The 25947-nt window shown below is 32.6% G+C and overlaps 1 protein-coding gene and 2 long non-coding RNA genes across 4 annotated transcripts; 1 reads left to right on the top strand and 2 right to left on the bottom strand.

Annotated features, from left to right (window-relative positions):
* Positions 1–2453: 2453 nt before the first annotated feature.
* On the top strand, positions 2454–8069 carry LOC131594461 (uncharacterized). Of its 2 annotated transcripts, none has more exons than XR_009281398.1 (3): positions 2454–2608; positions 2912–2995; positions 3092–8069. It is a non-coding gene; the product is annotated as an uncharacterized LOC131594461 (long non-coding RNA). The 2 variants fall into 2 exon arrangements; XR_009281399.1 differs by lacking the exon at positions 2454–2608 and having other exon boundaries at positions 2633–2995; positions 3092–4984; positions 5074–8069.
* A 1477-nt stretch (positions 8070–9546) lies between these two features.
* On the bottom strand, positions 9547–12486 carry LOC131594462 (uncharacterized). The gene is made up of 4 exons (XM_058866600.1): positions 12099–12486; positions 10471–10616; positions 10196–10314; positions 9547–9852 (listed from the first exon to the last, which is right to left on the bottom strand). The coding sequence occupies exons 1-4, from the start codon at positions 12311–12313 to the stop codon at positions 9751–9753; spliced, it is 582 nt and encodes a 193-aa protein (XP_058722583.1). The 5' UTR covers positions 12314–12486; the 3' UTR covers positions 9547–9750.
* Positions 12487–19334: 6848 nt separating this feature from the next.
* On the bottom strand, positions 19335–22944 carry LOC131598800 (uncharacterized). Its single transcript, XR_009282400.1, has 4 exons — positions 22828–22944; positions 22662–22709; positions 20696–20980; positions 19335–20587 (listed from the first exon to the last, which is right to left on the bottom strand). It is a non-coding gene; the product is annotated as an uncharacterized LOC131598800 (long non-coding RNA).
* Between the last annotated feature and the right edge of the window lie 3003 nt (positions 22945–25947).

Raw genomic sequence — 25947 nt, forward strand, 5'->3', positions numbered from 1 at the left:
TCAAGCATCTTTAACCCATGTCTTCTATAAAATTCATTAAATTGTTACGAAACAACTTTTAGGAAATTATCATGTATTAACCTCAAATCTCATAGCTTGTTCTTGTTATGAATGTCTTCACTAGTTAATGATTAATGAAAAACAACATTTGAACCTTCTAAAACATATAGACTACATATTTTAGACCCTCATTTCATTATGCAAAATCTTCAACACTCCACGTTCAACTCTAGTGCAGTAGTCTAGATCATCAAACATACAATCATTGAACGTTTTAAGTATGATCGTACCAATACCTCACATTTTGAATAAGAAACTCATAATCATTGAACGTTTTAAGTATGACCGTACTAATACCAAGAACTTTGTAAGCGTTATTATCACCAACGAAAAATACTCCATCTTGCTCCAGCTTCAAATTCTCAAAGTTTCTTATTCTTGGGCACATGTGATAAGATTAAACTTAGTCTATGATCCAATTATCTTTAGTCTCTAAAATCGACTGGGCTAGTGCTTCAGCATTATAGTAACCATCCTCATCTAAAGCAACCACAACTTGAACAGAATCACCATTGACATTTCTCATAGAACAATTCTTCTTGAAGCAAAAGATTTTCTAAAAATTAAAATATTGTACCTTTGAATTGTCAAACCTATTTTATTTGAACGTTCCTCATTGATCAGTCCCTCCTTTTGAGATATTCAAGCAAGCTTTCACCACTATTGTCAATCATTAAATTTTTTGCCTTTGAAAATTCTTTGGATTTCACTGTCGTCTGGACTTTATCCAAAGTAAACGTATCATCCTTACCATAAAGAAGAACATCCTTAAAGTGGTCAAAGGATATGCGTAATGAGTTCAATGAGAGTAGAGTGTTCTCCTCATTTTCAATCTTAATTTTAATATTCTCAAGATCATCAATAATCTTGTGAAATTTTGTCAATTGTTGTATTATGGGTTTGTTCTCCACCATTCGGAATGAATAAAGTTGTTGTTTTAGACACAACCTGTGAGGCAATGATTCAAGTTTTGTCAACATCGAAATAACAGTCCGCTCTCTAGAGACTTCCCTTAGAACTTTATCTCTGAGGCACATGATAATGGCACTCATGGCCTTATCATCTATCTCGGTCTTCTCAACTAGTGTAAGTCTTACAGGAATCAATGTCTCTCCCTTCAAATCTCCAATACACTTATCTTGTGTAAAAATTGCTTGCATCTTCAATTTCCGCAACCCAAAATTGTTGTCTCCGGAAAATTTTCGCGATCTTCCATTTTGTTGTGATGCTCACTTATAAACAATATCACTTTGCCCCACGGTGAATGCCAGTTGTGAAAATCTAAGGTTCAATTCATATCAAGGAATTTGATATGTGGGGACAAATAATAATGGAAATCAAAATAAATGACCTTCAACATAAGTAACCAATAAGACAGTGAATTAACTTAGCAGAAAAAGATATAAAAAAGGCGAAAAGCACAAAAGGTTTGTGCACCCAGTTTGATTAAATGATCTACGTATGAGGGGGGAGAAACTCTCCAAATCACTATAGTTCAAAAGTTGTTACAGGAGATTACAAGTGAGTTACAAGAAAATAGTCTTTCAAGTTTCCAAGAACAAATCGTATTTTCTACCAAAGTGTTTCACAATGTCTTAAACTCTTAATATAAGAATCACACAAATTCAAAATGTCTAGAAGTATTTTCTAATCCCCTTAGATAACTCTTGTGTTTGGATGAGGTAATTAGAAATTTTAAGGGAATTTAAGATTCAAAGCAATTCAAATGATTCAATTGAAATCCATTCATTTTAAATTATTTTGTTTGGATGAAGTATTAAGGTAATTCATTGTTAGATTTTTTAGGTATTTTTTTATAAAATATAAATTTTTTGGACCAAATTAAAAAATTGAAAAGTAGGGACCAAATTGCAATTTTTAAAAATTTGAAGGACCAAATTGTAAATTTTAAAAATTATTAAGGACCAATTTGCAATTTTTAAAAATTTTTTGGGGTCAATTTTATAATTTTGGAAAATATGAGGACCAATTTGTAAAATTTGAAGAAATAATAATAACAAATACATTCTATGGAACATGAGAGGAATTTCAAATTCTTTGGTTTTTGGTGTCATTTCAAAATGATTAAATTTAACTTAGATGAAATACTCCATAAATTTCCATCATTTTAACAATTCTTCATTTTTGTATCCAAACAATGGATTTTGGTCAAATCATTTTAAATTCCCTCAAAACATTACTTTCCCTCATTAAAATGCTCCATCCAAACACACTCTAAAGATTTCTTAAAAAAACCTTGTCTTTCTAAGTTTTTCTTAAGAATTTCCTAAACTCTGATTTCTCCATTTTGCTCTAAATATCTAAAATTGTCACCCTATAATAACATAGAATATACATATTTATAATTGTTAACACAACAAACAAATCCCAAAATACAATCTATTTACAAATGAATCCATAAATCATACGGAAAAGTCTCAAAACACGTGAATCAAAAAAATTGGCTGAAGTACCAAAAATCCCAAAATTGTATATACCAATTCTAACCGACGTCGTGAGACCCGCCGCACCGCAGTCCTCCGCCGTCGTACGAATTCTAACACCATCCCATTATAGTCGCTACTTTGACGCATTATTTATGTGTCTAATTTCATTATTGCTCTTACAATAAATTTAAAAAATAAATGATTGTTAAAAGAACAAATTTTGATAATCATCTATTGAATGAGTTAAAGAGATACACGCAACATATTGATTATACACATTTAACATTAATTTAAATTTTATAAATGACTCTACAAATTTCTGTTAAATAGTATGTAATTGAAGAAGATATAAAAGTAAGCAATTTTTTACTTAAAAGGGCTAAAAAGATATTTATTACCTGCAGAGAGAAGAAAAAAATATACTATGGCTCAAGTACTCTTGTTTTGTTATGTTTTGATATTCTTCATTACTAAATTTCATGTTAAAAGTATGTCATTTTTCACACTATTTTCAAATTTACTTTATACACAATATTGAATATTGAATCATCTTTAGATAACATTCTTATTTCCTTATGATGCAGAAACTGGATTTCCCTGCCAATCTGATAGTCAATGTCAATTGTTTTTTACTCAGTTAAGTAAGTGTGTTGATGGTTTCTGTGAGTACAAGGAACCAAAATAAGCATGTTTAAGAATAATTATGTTACCTTTATAGCTTAATATATATGGCATAATATTTGTATTCTTATAATGTACTTCAAAATTTTATTTTCATTTCCCCATCTTTCATCTTTCATGACATAATCTAAAATGTATTAGTACAAATAAACTAAAAGAAAATAAAAATAGATTGGAATTGAACTCAAAACCGAATTTAATAGCACCACTCTACCAACAAGAAAGGAAAACACAAGTTGCTTCTAGTTGTTAAATAAAATGTCCTACCAAAGACGAGTAGTCTCAAAAATCAAATGGCGTCACCATTTACTTAAAAGAGGTAGGATAAATAAAAGAAGGCCATGAACTCCAATATCGCCGTTTTTTTTTGGTTTTACACCCATCCTGTCATCTAACCTAGTTAGGGATCTTAACATCACCATTAACCCCTCGAACCTGTAAAGCTTGGCAATCTTCTTCCACATCTTAGTAGACATTTTGAGAAAAGATAGGAAGAAAATAGCAATTGCATTCAGGAGAGGAATGAGAAGTGTCACTTTGTCACTTAGGCTAACATACATATGCTAGAAGTCAATATCTAAGTCTATTAAAGGGGTTCACATTAATACTAATAAGGATGTTTTTGGAAAAATTGACCGGAAGACCAGCGACAAGCTTAAACCCTTTAAGGATAATGATAACTTTAATAGTTCAAATATTCTCAATCGAAGTCTCGACAACGATTAAGGTATCATCGTCATACTAAATATGAGAGATAACTAAATCTGAAGAATTAATCATAAAACCAGACAGAAGATCCAGACCCACTACTAAGCCCTTCCACAACTAAAAGGAAGAGAAAATGGGCCAGTGGATATCTCTATTTCAAACCTTAACTACGATGTCCAAATTACTAAAAAATATATAAGCACACAATCCAGGTGCGCCACTTATCAGAAAAATCAAACTTAACAAGCATATAATTCAAAAAGCTCCAACTTATAGAGTTATGCCTTTTTCAAAATCTACCTTAAAAACAAGACACTCTTTTATTTTCTTAACAAGGTCATTCACGACATTCACAAGTACAACACCATCAATTAAAAAATGACATTTCAAGAACGTCAATTGATTAGACTGGACGGGATAAACTTATTCATAATTTTGACTAACATAGCAATTAAGATTTTTGTCATCAACTTATAAAGAGAACCGACTAAAAAGATAAGTCAAAAATCTTTCAAACTAATAGGCAACTCGGCCTTAGAGATAAAACTAAAAACAACTTAGAAAAGAAGTGAAACTCAAAAAAAAATCCTCCCTAAGAAGAGGCTAATTAATGCTCCTAGTGCTAAGATTGCAAAATATAAATTTTAACTTTGATATAAAATGGTATGGAAAATAGTCATTCTATAATCATTTTAATTTATTTTTTTGGTTTTCGTACCAGTTTCCGACGTACATAATAGATTGACTAATCCGGCTCGTGCTACAGAGGCGCGTGTACTGGCCAAACATTGTTTCTGCCAGGAACTATAATAATTTTAATTTAATAAATAAACATTTTGTCACTACTTTGACACATTATTTATGCGTTTAATTTGCTTATTACTATTCATGATTGCTCTTACAATAAAAAAAATAACTTTGATAATCATCTATTAAGTGAGTTAAAGAGACACACGCAACATATTGATTTATAGACATTTAACATTAATTTAAATTTTATAAATGACTTCTTGCAATCTCTATGGCTCAAGTACTCTTGTTTTATTGTTATGCTTTGATATTCTTCATTACTAAATTTTGTTTCAAAAGTATATTATTTTTCACACTATTTTCAAATTTACTTTATGCACAATATTAAATCATCTTTAGATAACATTCTGATTTCCTTATGATGCAGAAACTGGATTTCCCTGCCAATCTGATTTTCAATGTCGATTGTTTTTTACTCTGTTAAGTAAGTGTGTTGATGGTTTCTGTGAGTACAAGGAATTAGAATAATCATGTTTAAGAATAATTATATATGTTGCCATTTAGCATATAGTTTAATTTATATGGTATAATATTTGTATTAATGTACTTATAAATTTTATTTTCATTTCTCCAATTTTTCAACTTTCATGAAAAACTCAAAAATGTATTAGTATAAATAAATTAAAAGAGAATATAGATATACCTAGTTTAAAACTTACTCTAAAAGTTTTAAGTTGGAAAAAATCTAGTTAGAGAAAAAAATGTAAATTATTATTTAGTAAAACTTTATGTTAAAAAACATTTTATTCTCCCCTAAGCAGGACAATAATCTCCTAAACTAAGGAGAAAAATATGTTGTATCAATTGTTCAAAAGCTGTATTTGGAAGTGATCACACAAACAAAATTGTTACAACTATTGTGAAGATGATATGTGAAAAAGAATGCTTGAGAGGTTTTGTTTTATTATATTTCATGTATATCTCTTTCTATTTAACAACACATGAAAAATTATCTTTATAAATAGTTGTTCAACTTTGAATTATGTTTTAAAACCTTTGAATGATTAATTGATAGAAAATATTTTTTGAAATTGTCAAAAATTAGAAAGTCGGAAGGTAGGTCTGATTTAATTTTTTATTGTTATTGTTCTTTGTTCCCACGCATCAATTCTTTTAGTGTGATTTAACTCTAAATAATTCTTCTTAAATATTTTGGGATGTTCCATAGTTCAAAAGAGAATATGTTTGGGATGCTCCACCTCTCTCATAAGAGAATTAGGAAAAATCACTCTCTAGTCTAGCTCCAAAAAGTCTTCCATAAATATGAGATGGTGGTCTCCAATCTTTCTCTCATAAAGCCATACTCAGAGCTTCTCATAATCCTAATCCTACGTAAGATAGCTCTAAACACAACCAAATAACCTAACACAGTAGATAGTCCTACACATTAAGGGGTTGTTTTCATTGTACCTTTTTTAAAATTACAATCGGTATCCACCATGGGGTCTGGTAAAACTGACTTGGGTCAGTCTCATTTTCATTCACCAAACACCTTAATTTTGTTCTCCAACATGATGGTGGAATGAGCACCAACGCCCACTGACGTAGATGTGACCATGAATACCATAGCAGAAGGGCTCGTCGGTGGTGGAGAATCCAATTGTTTTTGCCGGAAGAATGGTCGGCATGTTTTGACAACAATCGTCGTACTCGCTAGCCTTAAGGAAGATTCGAAAAAGAATTCAAAGCCCAAAATCACTTTTTTCCCATAGAGATGTCGTCGGCATCCAGCTCCCACATAAAAATGACCTTATGGTCATCACAGTGCAATACGATGATTTGTACATAAAGTGAGTACAGGTTTATCTTGGATGCTCAATAGACGTCATATTCTAGGACACTTTTGAGAGACTACAGCTTGATCCATATGACATTTAGACATGTCATGGCCCCCTAGCCGGTCTCTCTGACGAACACGTACAAAATGAAGGCCACATAAGCCTCCAGACAACGTTCGAATTAAACGAGAACATGAAGACAATTAAGATGAGATACCTCGTAGTAGATATGCCTCATCGTCGTACAACATCATCGTGAGGAGACCCACCACCCTCAATCTGTTGGGGCCGTTTTATCCAATCTACACTTAAGCATGAAGTACCCTTTACATAACGGGAGGGTTGGAGTTATCCAAGGGGACCAAGAGATAGCCCAGAATGTTATCCAAGCAACCTCGAAATGAGAAAATAGAAAAGTGGGGATGGTCGGCGCCGCCATTTCACAGCTAGGCGCACGGGGAGTGAATGCTGCAAACTTATATCCCATAATAGAAATTGAAAATGAAAGGCTCACTCCCACAAAGGAACTAAAAGACGTCTGAATTGGGCCAATAGATTTTTAAGTCACCAAATGGGCACCTCTTTATCTAAAACAAAGGAAGATGAATCGTTTGCCTTGCTAAGGAGGAATGTCATTTTATTTTCCTAGACGTCTGCCGACATGCTAGGAATAAACGCTAGGGTGGTCTGTCACCGTCTCGCCGTTAAATCCATTGTGAAGCTACTGTCTCAGAGAAAGCGCAAAGTGGGCAAGGAGAAATAGGCGACGGTCGATGAGAAGGTTGAGAAATTGAAGAGTGTATGCCTCATAATAAAGGTCAAGTTATCCGACCTAGCTGACTAACATGGTCTTGGTTCGAAATATATCGAATAAATGGTACATGTGCGTCAATTTCACTAACTTGAACGCCACCTAAGGATCCATATCAACTACCAAACATTAACCGACTGATTGATGGGTCCTTAGGCTACAAAACCTTGAGCTTCATGGATGCTTATTCAGACTACCATAAGATAAAGATGAATCATTTGGACGCATCCAAAATAGGCACCACCTACCAGAGGCTAATGGATGCAATTTTCTCAAAATAAATAGGGCAAGATTTGGATGTCTACATCGATGGTATGATTGTGAACACTTCATAGAGGAGAAACCATTGTGCAGACTTGAAAGACATCATTAAGTCGCTCCAGAAGTATATCATGTGTTTAAATCCCGCCAAGTACTCCTTCGACGTACAATAGGGCTGTGCAAAAAAACCGGTTATCCTTAACCAAATTGATATCCAAATTATTCCACTTTTTAAAACCCAATCCAAATGCTAAAATATAAAATCGGGTACCCATTTTGTTATCCAAATATAAACCGGTACCCATAATAATAATTTGGTTTAGTTATTGGATACCCACATTTCATTATATATTAAATTTATACGTTTTTTTTTCATGGTTCATCATATACATATATTAAAGTTAAATTTCTCTAATAACATATTAATAAATTATAATATAATTTTAATTTTACTGTATAAAATTTCTATACTTAAGTTTATCCATATTTAATGATTAACTTTTCTAAATCAAAATGAACAACTTTAATTTTAAAAAAAAAAAAAAATTGTAATATAAACAAATCACGGTGCTATTATTAAGTGTAAGTGCGTAACGTGATTTACCAACAATCACTTATTGAAACTGAGAGGAAATTAGAAAATACATAAGAATTACTATATAGAAACAGAGTCTAAAAGGATGGTTTGGAAATTATTTTTCATTTCAGCTATGATAGCCTTGGCCATTTAGTCATGAAATTTTTTCATGTTTCATAGCTTCTGATTACATTTTAGGCACTACTTCTTTATAATTAAATGTTTACTCACTTTTTATAAATAAATAAATTTTGTCATTTGTATTAATACATTCTTTAAGAAAAAAAATTATATTAAAATTTACGTGTACATGTTAGTAGTTTTATGAAATTTTTTATTAATTCTTATGATTAGATAATATTTACAATTAGAGATATAAGGAGTAAAATTTAAACATACTTATTTAATTATCTTATAGAGAGAGATGTTTCTTTGTGATGTTGAAAATAAAATTTCATTTAACATTTTCTTGAAAATAATAAAATAATTAAACTGGTTTTAAAATTTAATTTTCTTATTAAACTTTTTTTAAAACTAATTCTTTTAAAAAAATAAAAAATTGGTTTTGAGAGAAACCGGTTTTAAACCGGTATTTTTTATAAACTGGTTTTTATGAGAAACCGATTTAGAACTGAACCGATCCACATGTAAACCGGTTTTAAAAAAATAAATCAGTTTTAAAGAAATGGTTTTAAGATCCAAACCAAACCATATATATGGTTTAATTTAGTTTGGTTATTGATCCATGCACACCCCTAACGTACAAGTGAATAAATTCTTGAAATTTATGCTAACCAGGAGAGGAATATTGACAAATCCAAACAAGTGCGAAAGTATCATCAAGAGATTTTTTGTTTAGAATTTCAATGCAACTGTTTTGTGAAAATATAAAATGTGGCATGCATGAGCCTCACATTTTCAAAAATAAAATAAAATGGATACTCTATTTAAAATTGTTTGGAATGCCACAATTATACCACAACACCTTTTAAAAAAATGGATAATTTTTTAAGAAATAAGATTTCTTGTTGCAAACTAAAAGAGTTTTAATTTTATTAACTTGAACTTGATTCTCTAAAACATTTCTTTCATTACAAAGTGCACCACGACCTAATCATAAGATCATGTTCATTAGATTTGTGAGTAAAATTGATTTGTACATATAAAATATCCACTATTTGTATATTTCATTCAATATTGTAGTAGCATGTGTAAAAATCCTAATCTTTGTTACAAATATTTGAAAAAGAAAAGGTTTATATACTCTGCTACAGTTCAGTCTAAAAATCAAATCGAACCATAGTAAAATGTCACACGAACCGAATTGTTTCAATTTACTCACTCTTCAAAAACCCAAACATGCAGTCTCATTCACATCATATTGGTAAAAATCTTAAATTAAAAACAATATACTTCTCTCAAGTGCTAGCAAATCCTTCAAATCCATATGAGACATGATATCTACATAAACATCTCTACGCGTTTGGTAGCTGTTTGGTAGTTTAAGCCATTAGTTTTGTTTCAAAGCAAAACGCGGTTTCAAGGGTCACAAACCTGTGAAACTTATCCAGAAGGGTTTAACAGAAGAAAAAAAATCATTAGAAAAGTAGTGTAGTTTCAGTAGAAGGAGATGTTATACAAAAGCTTCCTCCGATGGCGTTTCTCAAAACCAGAAATAACTTCGTCAATCGACTCCTCCCATGATTCAACAGCTTCGAGCTACGCGTAAAATAAATCTCGGTAAGCAATTAATCATGAAACATTAAGAAACAAGTCATTTTCATAATAGAACATGTATCATGTTTGGATAAGCAACTTATTTTGCAGGCTTATAGCATAAGCACTTATCATATAAGCGCTTACAGATAAGTAATAACAGAAGATGAAATAAAGTCAAACTGTTTTTGTATAATCTATAAGTTATTTTCATAAGCTATTCTAGAGAACTTATAAAAATAAGTTAAAAAGAGCTTATGTGAGTGTTTTTCATTAGATAAGCTCAAAGAAATCACTTCAAACAGACTCATATATGAATAAATATAGAGGACATAGTGAGACAAACCTCGCGACAAAAATCCAAAGTAAGCCTTGCTCCTATAGCGGCTTCTTCGTGGTTATCTTTAACCTCCAAGTTGACTATCAACACCGTTTTCAATAAAACATGGTCTCTATTATGGAGATCTACACAATGTAAAATTAAATGGCGAAATCAAATAAAAAAGTTTGCAATTGCAGGTATAGTGAATTTTTTTCTAAAAAATTACTCAACTTTTAACATCTCGCAATTAGATCAAATGATAAAAAGAGTAAATCAACAGACAAGAAGAATATTATCACCTTCGACAACCATATCATATACTTTTTCTTCGAACGTGATTACCACGTCATATATGCCATCAGCAGCATTTTCTTGCCATCTCTGAGGCGCCAATTTCACACTCGCATTTCTTTTAAGCATTGGCAGGATTCCATTTCGCTTGTAGCTGCACACTTGTTAAGGTTCCATTCATCTCAACATACAAAACAAAAATTCAAAATCGCATTGCGAAGAAATCCAACAGATGCAAAACACAGTTTTACAATCCCAACCTAACCCCTCCTTGTCGATCACAAAATCCCATCATTTCTTAATCTCATCAGAAATATCAGTCCAACAAAACTGTCAGCACATCAAAGGCACAACAGCTAAAGCAAGAACATAGGGAAAAAACTGATAAAAACTGAAAAAAGCTCAATTGTTCAACATACATTCATAAAACAAACAAAAAAAATCATTAGACACATTATACACCATCTTTTCCCTGAAATTGTTCCTTTAATCCTAACCCATCAACCTCAATTACCATCATGGTTTTAAATTGTAGTCCGCAACCGAAATTCCGGCTGCAATATTGTTGATGGAGTAGCCTCCGTAACCACATCGGACCTCAATTGCGGTGTGATTTAAAATCATACCTTTGACCGCATTAGGAATCTCATCAAACAACTTCGCCCAAGTTTCTTCAAGTATTTTCATCAAAACTCAAAATTTCAGAAACCAAAAACTCAATTTACTTCTTATGTAATGAAAAATCTTAGCATTAAGTATGTTTTTATGGTGTATTTCAAACATTTCCCAATCAAAACCTTGAAGAAAGACCTTTCATTCTACTAAATCATTAAAAAACTAAAAATTTCATTTTCTTTTTCAAACATTCATACAACAAACAAGCATTAAAAACATTAAATACCATCTTATACCCAAATTGTTGATATTCAATCTTACCATAGTAGTTAAAAGTCACTCCCGGATAGCGGCATAGCCAACCCCATAAATGAGATAGCAAGATAGCTTATAGCGGGATGGCCGCCATTTGATATTTTTTGAACAAATTACATAAATAATAATGTAATAATTATAAACATACGAAGTGCAGAGAAAACGTGAGGGAGGAACTTGTGATTTTTCTTTGGAACTCCTAAAGTGCAGGATTGAGCCTCGGCTCGAATTTGATTGAAAAATCCAAAATTAACCTAAAAACATTTTAAATTTAAGGGGTAATTTCGGTTTTTCATAGGGAAGAAGATGGCGCGACAAAAACTACTCCACCCCCGCTACCCGCTATTTACCTTAAAGCTGCCATTACAGTGTTTTTTGCACCTCTAAGACTCTTCCCATGGCGGACGGCCTCTGCTCTGCCTCACTATAGCGGGATAACACCGCTATTGACTACTCTAATCTTAACCTACTCTCCTCAATCCTTATGAAAAAGACACAAATCTGTTCATCTGTTCATGCTTCATCTCATTCATGCCTAAGAAAAAAAAAACCTATAATTCTTCCAAAACAAAACCAATTAAGCAAACAAAAAATCAAAACTTTTTTCATTTCAATCAACCCCACTAACCTAAAACTTCATTCTCATCTAAAAAATCCAAAAGGGTAAACAAAAAACCAAACAAAAATTCAAACAACAAAAGGATACAGTTCAGGGTCTTTTCTGCGAAGCTCATCAAGCATATGTTTATACGGTGTCCCAAATTCATAGACATTTGGTTCTCTAAGGGACGGACCAGGGAGCTTAACATGGGTACCTGTTCCATATGAAGACACATCGAAGCCTTGTCGTTTGAAAAGGAAGTGAGCTTCCATGCTTCTGTTCTGGTTCGAAGAACAAACCATGGCGTAACGAAACTTCATTGCGGAGAAGAACGATAAGGGTTTTGTGTGAAATTGAAATTGGGTTTAGGGTGAATTGAACTAAGGGGAAGTGAAGAAAAATGGGATTGGAATTAAAAGATGAAAAATGGTTTTTGATTTAGGGTTAGAGATGGTGAAGAAAAAACACATTACGGTTAATTTTTAGGGAGAAACAATTAATACAGTCTAGCATTTTTTTCTAACAAGAATTTCCTAACAATTTTTATTTTTTTTTTCTAACGAGAATTTCCTAACAATATTAATATGTACATAATTGTACCAAGCAAAAAGTTTAAAATTTAATTCAAGATTAGTTAAAAAAATCAGCATAAAAATTAGCTTCCTCATATATGTGAACTAACTTTACGAGATTTGATTTTTCAGGGAACTAGATTAGAGTTAGAGAAGGCTTTCACCACAAGCAAAGTTTCGATTCGAACTTTCTTTCACACCAGCTCACAAGTCTTTTCAATAGCAATGATTGCCGACATTAATTCTGCAAATTTTAGAATTTACAGACCCAGTTAAGCAGAAAAGCTTGTAATATGGCACGCATCGTTATCTTTGAAAATTATGCCGCAAGCCTTCATAGAAGGTGAATCACGAGCAAGTCCGTCAATGTTTCCTTTGATCCACCCCCTAGGAGGGGGAGTCAACGAAATCTCTAAAGTTCTTAAAGGTTTTCTAGGATGTATGCTAATATCAAAACCTTTTAAGAAAGGGAAATTTGAAATAGAAGAATGGAAACATCTAGCAGTAGCATTACCAACCAACTTAGCATTTGTCAAAATGGTCGTGGAGCAAGCTTTCCAATGCAAATTTGTGCCTTCATATCTTCTCAAATTCCTAGCTCTCCAAACTTGTTGAAATAAGCTAGTAACATAAAATAGGACCACAACTTTGGCTTGAGGAGACTAACTGGAATTCAAAACTGCAGTGCAGTCTGACATACAATTGATAGGAACCGAATATCTGCATTTTATACTAGCTTCACCTCACTTTTAAATCAATTCGGAGAAATAATTTATCGTCCACTCCATCTCTATAATTAAAAATTGGATTTTTCATGCACCTACAATCATATCTAATTAAATCAATTTTTTCATTTGATGTAGGGCGAGATAGTTGTTTTTGGACAAGAGCGGATTTTTTTTGCCATACCTAAATAAAATGGCAGAAAAATGGCTTGAATTAGTTTCTTAAGATTGAATTTAAAATATACTTTTTAATTAATTATGATAAAATTAGGATCGAATTATTTTAAGAGTTATTTATGATTATAAAATCTTGAACTAGTAAGATACCCGTGCTTCCGCACGGGTAAATTTATTTGATATTGTATAAATTTTAATTAGATACATATAAATTTAAAATGAATTGTTTAATTATAAATAAAAAATATCATATAAATTCAATTATATTAAATAATTTTTTTTTTGGAGCAATAAAGAATATATATATTTCCAAAAACAGAGAATACAAGCTGACCCAAATGGATCCAAGCATCAAAGTGACAAAGCAAAGCTAAAGAAAACTATAGCTCATTAGCATATAGCCATAAAGCCCTATTTTTTAGAATTCTGCCCTTGATTCTATATTGAATTTCCCGAATATCCAGCTGCTCCTCTTTTGAGGGAAGGAACACTCTCGTATTTCGCTTAATCCATACATGGTATATTGTTTCAGCCGTGCACACCTTTAGCAATTGAGCTCTTCTACTTTTGCCTCTAGTATGAGCAATGATCCATGGCAATTCTCGATCCCAATCATAAGGTCTATGGGCAAACTTCATCCACTGCAGTAACATAGACCAGAGGCGCCTGATTTCTTCACAGTCGAAAAAGAGATGGTTGCAAGACTCAAGATCCCTGCAAAACACACAGAGCCCATCAGTTTGCAACCCAAACTTCAGCAGCCTATCCTTAGTTTGGAGTCTTCTATGGCAAGTCATCCACATAATGAAGATGGCACGAGGGCTAGCACTATTGCCACGCATCAGATTCCTCCAAGGAACACTATCTCTACTCCCTCTAAGCTCGTCATACATCAATCTGGTTTTGTAAGTACCTGTAGCCACAAACAGATTCCAAGCAGCAGAATTAAACAAAACATCTCTATTTTTAAACATAGCTTTCAGTATCCATGAGTCAGACTGCTTGGAAACATAAGTGCTAGCATCACAGTTTCGCAAATAGAAGTGGTTAATCCAATTTATCCACATCCTATCTTTTTTAGCATTCAAATTCCACAGCATTTTACCAATAGAAGCTCTATTCCACATGCCAAGGTCAATCACATTTAACCCTCCAGCTGCCACAGGATCACAAATCTGCTCCCAGGATATAGGAGCTTTCTTGCTGTTAGCATCTTTGCCAGTCCACAAGTAAATTCTACAGATGCTCTCAATATGCTTGAGGACTTTCTTAGGCAAAGGAAATATTTGCAACCAATAGTTAGCAATTGAAAAAATAATGCTCTTTATCAACTGAAGCCTTCCAGCATAGGACAGCATCCTAGTACTCCAGTGTTTGATTCTACACATCATCCTATCAATGAGAGGTTGGCAATTGTTGATAGTGATCTTCCTACTATCCAGAGGCACACCCAGATATTTGAAAGGCATCACTCCAATTTGGAAACCAGTCAATTGTTGCATTTGGCTTTGTCTGCAACTGTCCACACCACCAAAATAGATCTTACTTTTAGGGACACTCATATAAAGACCTGTTGCCTTGGAAAAATCCTTGACTTTATCCATGAGAATCCTAATAGAATTCATGTCAGCCCTGGAAAACAGAATAATATCATCAGCAAAACAGATATTAACAATATTCATCTTCTTGCACTTGGGGTGATATCTAAAACCAGGATTATCTTTCAGACTTTGGAGAACCCTATATAGATATTCCATGATCAAGACAAACAGCAGGGGGGAGATGGGATCCCCCTGCCTCAAACCTCTTTTAGCCTTAAGTAATTCACTAGGTTCACCATTAAGTGCAAACCTGTATGAAACAGTCTCCACACAAGCCATAACCCACATGACAAACTTGTTTGGAAAGCCAAGGGCATTCAAAATCTGATGAAGAGCAGTCCATTCTACAGTATCATAAGCTTTTTGTATATCCATTTGGATCATGCATCTAGGAGAAATGTTCTTCCTGCCATAACCTCTGACTAGCTCTTGAGTGATCATGATGTTGTCATGAGTAATCCTTCCAGGAATGAATGCAGACTGATTCTCATTCACTACAGTGCCAATAACTCTACTTAGCCTTCTAGTGAGAACCTTAGACAATATCTTGTAAAAAGTGCTGCAGCAAGAGATGGGCCTCCAGTCCTTTATAGTTTTGGCCTCATTAGATTTGGGAATTAAGGTAATTAAAGAGCAGTTCAGTCCTCTATGCATTTTGCCAGTCTGATAGAACTCATGCATAGCTGCCATAACATCATTTTTAACTATTTGCCAAGAACTCTTGAAAAAGAATGAGTTAAAACCATCCATACCAGGAGCCTTGGTGTTTCCTATGCCATTAAGAGCCTCCCACACTTCCTGTTCAGAGAATGGTTGGATAAGGCTAAGAGAATCCATCCTAGACAAAGTGCTCCCTCTCATAAGACAAGGCATGTCAATACCCTGGAGAGCAGGTGCAGCAGTCCCTACCAGAGAATTGTAAAAACCAAGTACCTCTTCAGCAATGTCCTCTTTTTTGCTAAGCTCAATACCTGTTAGAGAGGTAAGACTAACCATGTTCTTCTGCTTGTTTTTTTCTCTCACTACAGTGTGGAAATAAGAGTTGTTACCATCTCCAAGCTGTAACCAATCCACCTTAGCTTTCTGTTTAAGAATGTCTTCTTCCATTAGGCTAAGCTCCATTACTTTCTCAGTTTGCTTTTTGACCTGGTCAATGGTGCTGCTATTAAACAAGTCAGTCAAAAGCATTTGGTGGGAATCACTCAAGTCTTGCCTGGCCTGCTGCAACTGAATTTGTATCCCATGGAAACTTTTCTGAAGCTGCCTTATAGGATTTTGTAGCCTCTTCAGCTTGGACCACAGTCTATGCATAGCATTACCATGAACACTCTGCTCCCAACTGCTCCTCACAACATCCTGGTAATTCTCCTTTCTAGTAGTACAATTAAGAAATTTGAACATATGCTTCCTTCTGATGTGTGTACTGCTCAGACAAACCCTCACAGGGGAGTGGTCAGAAATGTTAGGATGAAGAACTTCTACAATTATATATAAAAAATTGTAAGTTGGAGAAAAAAATTGAAATTTTAACATTTAAAAATAAAAATTAACTCTCAATTAATAGTAGTTGTTGATTAAAATAAAATAGATATTGTATTGATAATGACCCGTGAAATAAAAAAAAAAATCTTTGATGCAATATAAAATATATTTAAATACAAATATAAAATGAACAATAATCATATAAATTTAATTGCATTAAATAATCATAAAAAAATTTGAGATGGAGAAAATTAAAAAAAAAAGGATATTATCACTCCAATAAAGAAAATGATTGATTAAAATAAAATAGATATTGTGTTGATAGTGACCCGTGATAAAACAAAATTTTTAATTTTATTAAAATTAAAAAATAGATATTTTTAGGAGTAATAAATAAATAGAGAAAAAAATTAAAAAAGAAAGTAAGAAAGTGTGAAAAAAATGTGAGAGAAATTTTAAATTTTAATTAAGATAGTGAAAATGTGTAATGATCAATTAAAATAAATTAAATATTGTGTTGACTGTGGCAAAAGTCTTCATTTTCATTGGACAATAGAAAAGTGATAGAGTGATTTTGTTAATTACTATTTTGTCCAATTTGTAGTGTAATATTTTTTAGTAAGAAGGGTAATTTTGTCAGTTTGATCAATTTCTTAGTAATATATAGAAAGTAGATTAGTAAATTTTTTAAAGTTTAATGAAATGGCAGAAAAACATCTTGGTTAATGTGTTGGGGGGTTGATGGTCTATATGCTGCACATGCATGATGCATGGATCTGGATCCTCTCCAACAATTTTTCTCATGCTCTTAGTACTAGCACAATCTTCACCTTTTGAAAATAACATTTTATTTTTATTACATTATTTCAGCTGGGGATGATTCGTGCTCATGATGCATGGATTAGATTTGTTCCTTCTAACAAAACAAGTTAGTTTTATTTATTTTTTTGGAATAGATCTTTTTACCAATTATAGAGAAAATATTTCGAATTTTCATAGAGTGTATAAAAGCTCCATATATATGATCTCTTGAGTTATTTTGAAAACAATATTTTTTTTAACTTGATTTTAACGATAACATAATGTAAGATAATAGCTTTTGTATCTAAAGTGTGTTACATATGTAAAAATCTCTTACATATGTAATGAGTAACATATTCTTTAGAAAGAGTAAGAAATATTTTCTTCTATGTAATGATTATTTGTTCTCAATAAGAATAGAGAGGATATATCTAACACTTTGATCGTTAAGCATATTGGTACAATATCTGGTAAATCATCATCAAGGTACATGTCATGAAGATTTTTCTCTCTTAACTTCTAGCACATGTTTTCAACGTTATCCCTTTAACAAGAAATACCCAATCTATCATCATATTGCCACTCACTTACTCCATGCAACCGTTTCTCCTTACCAATGGGTCTCTTACTATAAAAGATGGTTAAACGTGTTTCCTTGAGGGAAACTATACATACTTTCAAAGGTTGAGAGAGACAATCACGCGGAAGGTGATAGAAGAGATGTTCTATTAGTTGCATAGAGCTATCGTTGTGTTGTCGGTTTGCGCTTCAAGATGGGGATATATTTTTGCTTCAAACAACCTGAGGAAGGAGAACAAAAATCCTAAGAACTAACAATGATGATGTCCTTTTCAAATAGGGTAATAGGTCCTTTTTTTCCTAGCATGAGTCCCACAAAGATTTCGGTGTACATAACATTGTGATAACACTCTTTCATTGCATATATTTCATCGAAGAATCGGATAAAAACTTGTCAAAGATTAGCAGATTTAAGATAGAAATGCCAAAGAGTGATGCAAAAATAACTAAGTATGAAGGAACAGGGACTTAGAGAAAATTGGCTGAAAAAGAGAGAAAAAATAACAAAGTTTCTGGAAAAATCACACTGACCATCACGCGTTGTCGCGTGCGTGATGGAGCTGAAAAAGTTGCATAGCACGTGCGATGGACCCTTTTTCTGGGCTTTTTATGACATGTTCTCTCTGTTTCCGAAGGCTTTAAAATGAGATGTTTGGTATTTTTCCAGGGGTTCTACGATTTTTTATTGTAAGTGACGATAAAAAGTACTGGGAGTGCGAATTTGAGAGCATCGGAAGCCATTTGAGGTCAGTACTTCAAGGATTTTTTTTTCATACAATCTTCATTGTATCAATTGTTTTTGGTTTATATTAGTATGAGTAGCTAAACACTTTTAGATTAGGTTTTCTTTAATGAACTTATTTTGAACCTGTTGGAACATATGTTTAATTTGTCAGTGCATGAATAATTGAATTCATATTTCTATTTAATTGCCTCTTATGTTTAATGCTTGTTATTTGAGATACTCTATTAATCTGATTACAAATGCATATGGATTAGTGACTATTAGTCTATACGTTGGAACTAGGGAAATTATTGTACTTAAGCTGATTGAATATGGATAAAAAACCTCTAGCAGTGGCATTGGAGTTAACGTCATGTTGTATCGCCTAATTTTACTTACGCTGGTTGAATATAGATGGGAGATCTCTAGTAGAAATTAGTGAGCTATACACTAAGGGATTAAGTATAGTGATTTTGTTAATTAGTCGTGAAAATATAAGGACTTTATCATTCATGTAGTGCATTAAACATCAATATGGGATAAATAAGGGATTTTAAGCAAAAACGGACTGCTTTCACATTATTTTCAAAACAACTTCTAATTTTCAAAATCAAACTTGAAACCCCCCCCCCCCCCCCCCCCCCCCCCCCCCCCCCACACACACACACTTTTTTTACTTTTTGAACTTGCACAACTTTTGTTTTGTTAAATAGAAGCCCCTGCCGATACGATCTTATTTTTATTACTTCAACACCATCGGTAGACTTGTTGAGAAGCCATCAAGCTTTTTGGCGCCGTTGCTAGGAATTGCAAATTTCAACAAGGCATTTTTGTGCAAAATTTGTTAGTTTTAGTGTTTTGTTTATCTTTTTTATTTTTTAGGATTAAATTTGATTTATTATGTTTCTCATTACTTTTCCTCTTTGCATTACGTACATCACTCAGTGTTGTAATGAGAAATCGATTTTAATCAGTGGCAAAATTGTGAGAAATCGATTTCTCATTACAACACTGAGTGATGACAGTGTGTGATGTACGTAATGCAAAGAGGAAAAAGAAAAGTAATGAGAAACACAACGTATCAAGGAAGAGAAAAGAAATAAGTGGCACCAATTTGTACGACGAGGGCAATGGCGATCAAAACAGTGGAGGAAAGGAACAATACCGTATGGAGAATAGAACCTGAAATAGTGGTGAAACAAAGATATATTATTTATGTGTTTTTTAAATAAATTAAAGAGAAAAGTCACTGGGATTATTTCAACCAAGGGTGGCAAAACGGGTCAGGCCCGTTGAACATGCCCGTTTTTCCCGCACTTTTGTGCGTGGCGGGTCAAAGTTTTAGGCCCTCACCCTCTAGTGTGACCGCTCCACCCCGCCCTATTTTTATGCAGGCTTTTGCGGACATAGACATTTACATAAATTTTGCATTTTTAGGCTTAAAAAGTGTAGTGCCCATAGGCTTAGCTCGCCCGACCCTCACTTTTTTGGGGGACGAGTCAAGATTTTAGGCCCGCACTCTTTACTCTGACCGTCCCGCCCATTTTTCTTGCGGATTTTTGCGGAGCGGACATGTTCGTTTGTCACCCCTAGTTTCAACTATTTAATTAAGAGAATTTCTTTCCTAACCCCCCTATGGGGTGACCCCCAGCGAAAACCCCTAAATACCTCTACTTCGAAAATACATTTCAGAAGTAATTTTTTTTCAAAATTTTCTCAGGAATTCGGAAATGCACTTCCGAAAACATCAAATGGGGAGTGTTTTCGGAGATGCATTTCCGAAAACACCCATTTTTGGGGGTTTTGGAAGTATACTTCCGAAAACACCATCATAATTTGAACGAAACAGAAACTTTCATGCATCCTCCTTCATACACCATCTTTCAAATCACCTCCAGTATCACAACTCCTTCATAGTTTCAAATCATCCTCACTGCCAAAACAAATTCAATCACTACAAGAAATTTGACATAATTTAAAACTTTATAATCTTCTTTTGCTTCTACAAAAGAACATAAGAACATTTATATATAATTCAAACCTTTATTAATTTGTAGGTCTTCTTCTGCTTCCACATCAGAAGGAATAGAGTAAGAATCTTCAGACTCATGTATGCCAACTTCCACATGACGTGGATTAGGCCTTGTTTCTTCAACATTACTTCCTTAGACATGAAATGAGGTTGAATGAGTTTCTTCAACATTAATTCCTTGGGCATGAGATGAGGTTGGATGAGTTTCTTGAGCATTACTTCCTTAGGATGAGATGGGGTTTGAGTCTTTTGACTTACGACTCCCAATATTCAATTTTCTCTTCCTTGTCATCGCTGTAATACATTTAATTAACAAGCTAACAATATAGCATGAAAATATAATAATAAAGAATCAAAATACAAACGAAATGATAAAATATAGAATTAAAGCATTCACTAAACATAATAAGTCAAGTTCAGTTGTATACAAAAGGTGTAAAATAATTCAAAATTAAAACATATTCTCCCAATCTTCCTCTTCTTCCTCAATCTAATTATTAACATCAACTTCAATGAAATCATTTTCAGCAACTGAAATCGCAATTAAAGCATCAACATTTTGAGTAGCTTCGCTTGTGTTGTGTATTGGTTGCTCATTGATTTCTTCATCCTCATTGGAATCTTCTTCACCCATATCATAAACATCCCTGACCTTTGCATCTAGAGCAACACACCAATCCTTGTTCTTATAATATTGTGTTTTATGTTATATAATAGAATTAGTTAAATTAATTATACCATAATATCCCATTACTTATAGAGTAAGTATTATTTTTTTTTTTCTAAATATTTTCTCTTTCCTGTCTTGCAACATTACATGAAAGGTAAAATTCTCCACTTTTTAACTTTAACCAAAGTAAGATAACACTAACAATTATACATCCTCCCTCCTCTCAAACTCAAATCACCTAGTCTTCAGCTGTGTAGTACTAACAATCTATGATCCACCAACAAAGGAGTGAGTTCCTAATACACACATTGACTCTGATATTTTTTTTGTGTTATTTAATTTAATATTTTAACGTGTGGTTCAGCTACTAGTGAGATATAAAATGGTATTATCATGTACATGGAGTTATTTTACATCAAAGTCTTATTCATATTTAAATAAAGCATTGTTCATATTCTAAGTTTCCATAAAGTCAACACAGTAGAGCTTTTTGTGGTAAAAATAAGATTATTTAGTGTCATTGCAAGGGCAGGGTTGATTCTAGAAAAGAAAACCTTAATGTAATCATAGAAACAACAATAAAAAATTGAATTAACTAATACCCTACACCTTTCCAATATTTTCTTTGCCACTACTAAACACCATATAATGTTAGGAATAATGTGGCTACAACTTAATACACCATACACATCTTTAACTTAAATGCTTTCAACAGGCTAGTTTTAAAGTTTTTTTTTTTTGAAAACAAGCTAGTCATTTTAGTATATAAAACTAATATAAATGTTATTTACACTATCATATGAGAAGAATTATGATTGATCTACATGTCCTTAAACTATGTTCTACACTCATCAAGAAACATCAATCTAATTGAAAGCTTGGTAATGACATTAAAGCCATGTATTTTTTCACCTATACAAGTCATGGAGGTTTAGAATGTACTAGCAGAATAGGTTAAACATACTTTTTCAGTCACATAGCATCAAACATAGATATCAACACCCTAAATATTCAACCAAAATCTGGAAAGTGGTCACAAGAGAATAATGGTGACTCAAGAATAAAGCATGAATGGAGCTGTAGATGCCAATAACCAATGAACATATAGTAAAACCCTAATATTCACTAACACACGGTAAGCTTAAACCTATGAACAACCACACACTCCATAATTAAAAACATAGTTTTAATTTCAATTTACTTAATCACAAGCAATTCAACTCAATTAAAGAAACATAAAATCCAGTAAGAAAAATAGATAACAATGAATAAACGAAACGACCCAGAAAATAATGAATCACTTACCCTTTGTTATGGTTCTGATGATTCTGTTTAGAAACGAAAATCAAAGTTCTGCAATCCAAAATTGATGAATTGATTTAAAGATTTTGAGAAGGAGAGAAATAGAAATCAAAGGAAACAAAATTTGAATTCGAAAAAATAGGTTGAGAAATATGAATTTTGTTCTTACCCGTGAAGAAGAGAATGAAGCGAGCAAAAGAGAAGAGTGAGAACGTCGAGCAGAAGAGGGAAGAAACCCTTATTTTACCTATTCTTTTTTTCTTTCAAGTGTTTTTCTACTTTTTTTTTTAATTGAAAAATTATAAAAAGGTGAAAAAGTGGGCGGCTAACTACAGGAGGGTGAAAATTGAGCGCCTAAATCTAAGTTTTGGTGTTTTTCTATTTTTTTTCCAGACCCTATACCAACTGTTGGTTGTAATTTTGGTCTCTAAAAATTATCTATACCGACCTTTTTTTTACGGTTAGTAAAGGTGGCCGTTGGTATATGGCAAATTTCTTGTAGTGAATGCATCAACATCCCTCTCTGTATTTTTCCTTCTATTCTCTTCACTCTAATCTCTTTCTGTCATTCAAACGAACATAAAACAACAAGAAACCTCTATTTCCTAGCATAAATTGCAACAATTGAATTCGAAATCAAAGGGGAATCATCCGTAATTTGTATAGAAATACTCCAATCGAAAAAGAATGCGTAAAAACTATTGAAACGTACCTAACATAATTTCAAGTTTTGCATCAGCATCAACACGAAACTAATTAATTAGCATACATTTTTCGGAAGTAAACTTTCGAAACCCAAAAAAATGAGTGTTTTCGGAAATGCATCTCCGAAAATACCTCATTTAATTTTTTCGGAAGTGCATTTCCGAATTCTGGGGAAATTTTTTTAAAAAAATTATTTTAAAAATGCATTTTCGAAATAGAAGTATTTTTGGTTTTTTGTCACGAATGACAAAAAAAAAAAAAAAGTAAGGGGTCAGAAAGAAATTCTCTTAATTAATCCAATAACACATAATAGTTTAAAGTTACCATGACTTTTACCGAAACCGTATTCCCAATTATTATGTACTCTTAAACAGCAAAGTCAAAGACTCACTTTTTAAACATTTCCCGACATTAGTTAGAATTCCTGGATATTTAAAAGGATTACTTACGACATTATTTCGCAAACAACCTTAAATAGACGTTTGTTTAGTACGAGGCATTTAAAATACTTACCATATTATAATGGACAAAATTATGCAAGTGTTGTGCTAATTTAAATTATCTCTATTTTTAAAATATGTTAAGATATATCAATGGTGTACTTAAATTGAGTATTACTATAAGAACAATCACAACTACAATGTTTGATAGAAGATCATAGGAACGTTGAAGAGTGGAAAACATGTTACAAGTGCATGAGTTTAACTTGGCTGGAGAATTGTTTGACGAATAATCTAAATATTTATGTAATTGTTATTTAAGTACTAAAATCTATCCCTATCTCGATGAGTCATAGGATCAAAATAATCCAAACTTTTTCCTAAAAAAAAATGTTGAAGAATGAATAAGTTTAATATATTCCTAGAAGTGACGTGCATCGCTATAAGTTTAATATATTCATGATTGGCGCTTAAATTTTATTTTACAAACTAGTCAACTATAGATTCACCTTGATAATAAGATCGAATATATAAATGTTATAAACTGTCGACCAAGTTATTTCTATATATTTCTTAAGCTATTAATATGTCTCACTTTAGTACTTAATCCTTATTGGAGTATTTAAGAAACTCACAATTGAGGGATGGTGTTCGTCCCTCAGAAATCACTTGAATAAAAAGGAAATTACATGTTAAAAGCTATTAGGTGAATTTCAACAAAATTATTTAAAATTTGATAACAAATTCGCCATGCCCAATGCGACACTACGACAAATAACACTAGACATTTCTAATCATCGATTAACTAAGACACTTGGTGTAAGCAAAACCTCAACAACATGGATCAATTATCACCGGTGTCTACGTGGAGGTCAAACCAACAACAATGAATGTACCTTTAATCAACAGGAATGCCAATAAATGTGCCTCTTTTCATTATTTATGGAGTTGTGGGAATTGTTTCAACTAATGAACCAATGGTAATGACTAAGTATTTCATTATACAATAGTAAGTTCTAAGAATATATGATATCATGTATCACACCTCTTAATAATTTTTTGATATTATATTACTTATGGCTCATATGGAGATCTAATAAGTTAGGGAGTTTGAGTCCTAACGAGCCAATTCAGCTGATTGTTATGTCACGTCTACTACTCAAGAAGTTCAAGGAAGCCAAATTCAAGCAAGTATTGATAATCAAAGGCAGCTGACCTATACGATGATAAGACCTCCCTAAGTCTAGTTGAGTCTTATACATCATATACATTTTTTGTCTTTAGGTGATAATACTAAGTTTAGAGGTAGAGTTTCTATGATTTAACATTCAGTTGTTTGGACTATTTGGATTGTGCGTAATGATATTTGTTTATTAGTTTTTTAACAATTGTGAATGAGGTAGAAGAAAATAGCATTTTCTTGCCTTGGAAGTAGTTTATTGGTGGACCAATGACAAACCTATGCACTTTTTCTAATTGACTTAAGCACCTTATCATATGTCTTAATCAATAACAAATCAATTATTTTGATTTGGTTCTAGGGTTGTTATTTAGCGCTTCTCTTTGTGGTCTCTAGTCTATTGATGGTGGTTTTGGTGGTTTAAGATCTAGCATAAGTCTTATTACGGGCAGGGTTCAATTGTACAACTTTCTTCTTTGGTGTAGTTCTTATTAACTGTTTAGTTTTTGGCTTAAATGCACTTTTGCTCCCTGTTAGTTAGCGAGTTTTTGATTTTCGTCCTTGTAAGTTTTTTTTTGTCGGAGTCCCTATATTTCACTTTCACGTTCGTTTTAGTCCCTAAAATCAAAATCCGCAGGAAACCTGCAGATTTTCCTGCGAATTTTGGCTTTATGGACTAAACCGCAAGCAAAAAGTAAGATGTAGGGACTTAAACCAAAAAAAGAAACTTACAGGGACGAAAATAAAAAACTCGCTAACTTACAAGGACCAAAAATGTATTTAAGCCTTAGTTTTTTTATTTTTGTTGGTTCCTTGTTTTGTTGTTCTTTTTTTATTATTACTTAAGTGTTCCAATTTGGTATTTCTTGTTCTATATGAATATTTATCGCTGGTACATTGATGTATTTTTAGTTATCTAACTAAATCATAGGAGGTTAAGTTTTTGGAATCCATTGATTAAGGG

Source organism: Vicia villosa, linkage group LG4 (assembly GCF_029867415.1).
Source record: "Vicia villosa cultivar HV-30 ecotype Madison, WI linkage group LG4, Vvil1.0, whole genome shotgun sequence".
Taxonomy (NCBI): Eukaryota; Viridiplantae; Streptophyta; class Magnoliopsida; order Fabales; family Fabaceae; genus Vicia; species Vicia villosa.

Coding starts and splice junctions, on each gene's coding strand:
- LOC131594462 (XM_058866600.1), bottom strand. CDS start 12,313: ATGAAGTTTCGTTACGCCATGGTTTGTTCTTCGAACCAGAACAGAAGC. Junction 10,315..10,470: donor ATATGATATGGTTGTCGAAG/GTGATAATATTC, acceptor TACATTGTGTAG/ATCTCCATAATAGAGACCAT. Junction 9,853..10,195: donor CTTTGGATTTTTGTCGCGAG/GTTTGTCTCACT, acceptor TTTTACGCGTAG/CTCGAAGCTGTTGAATCATG.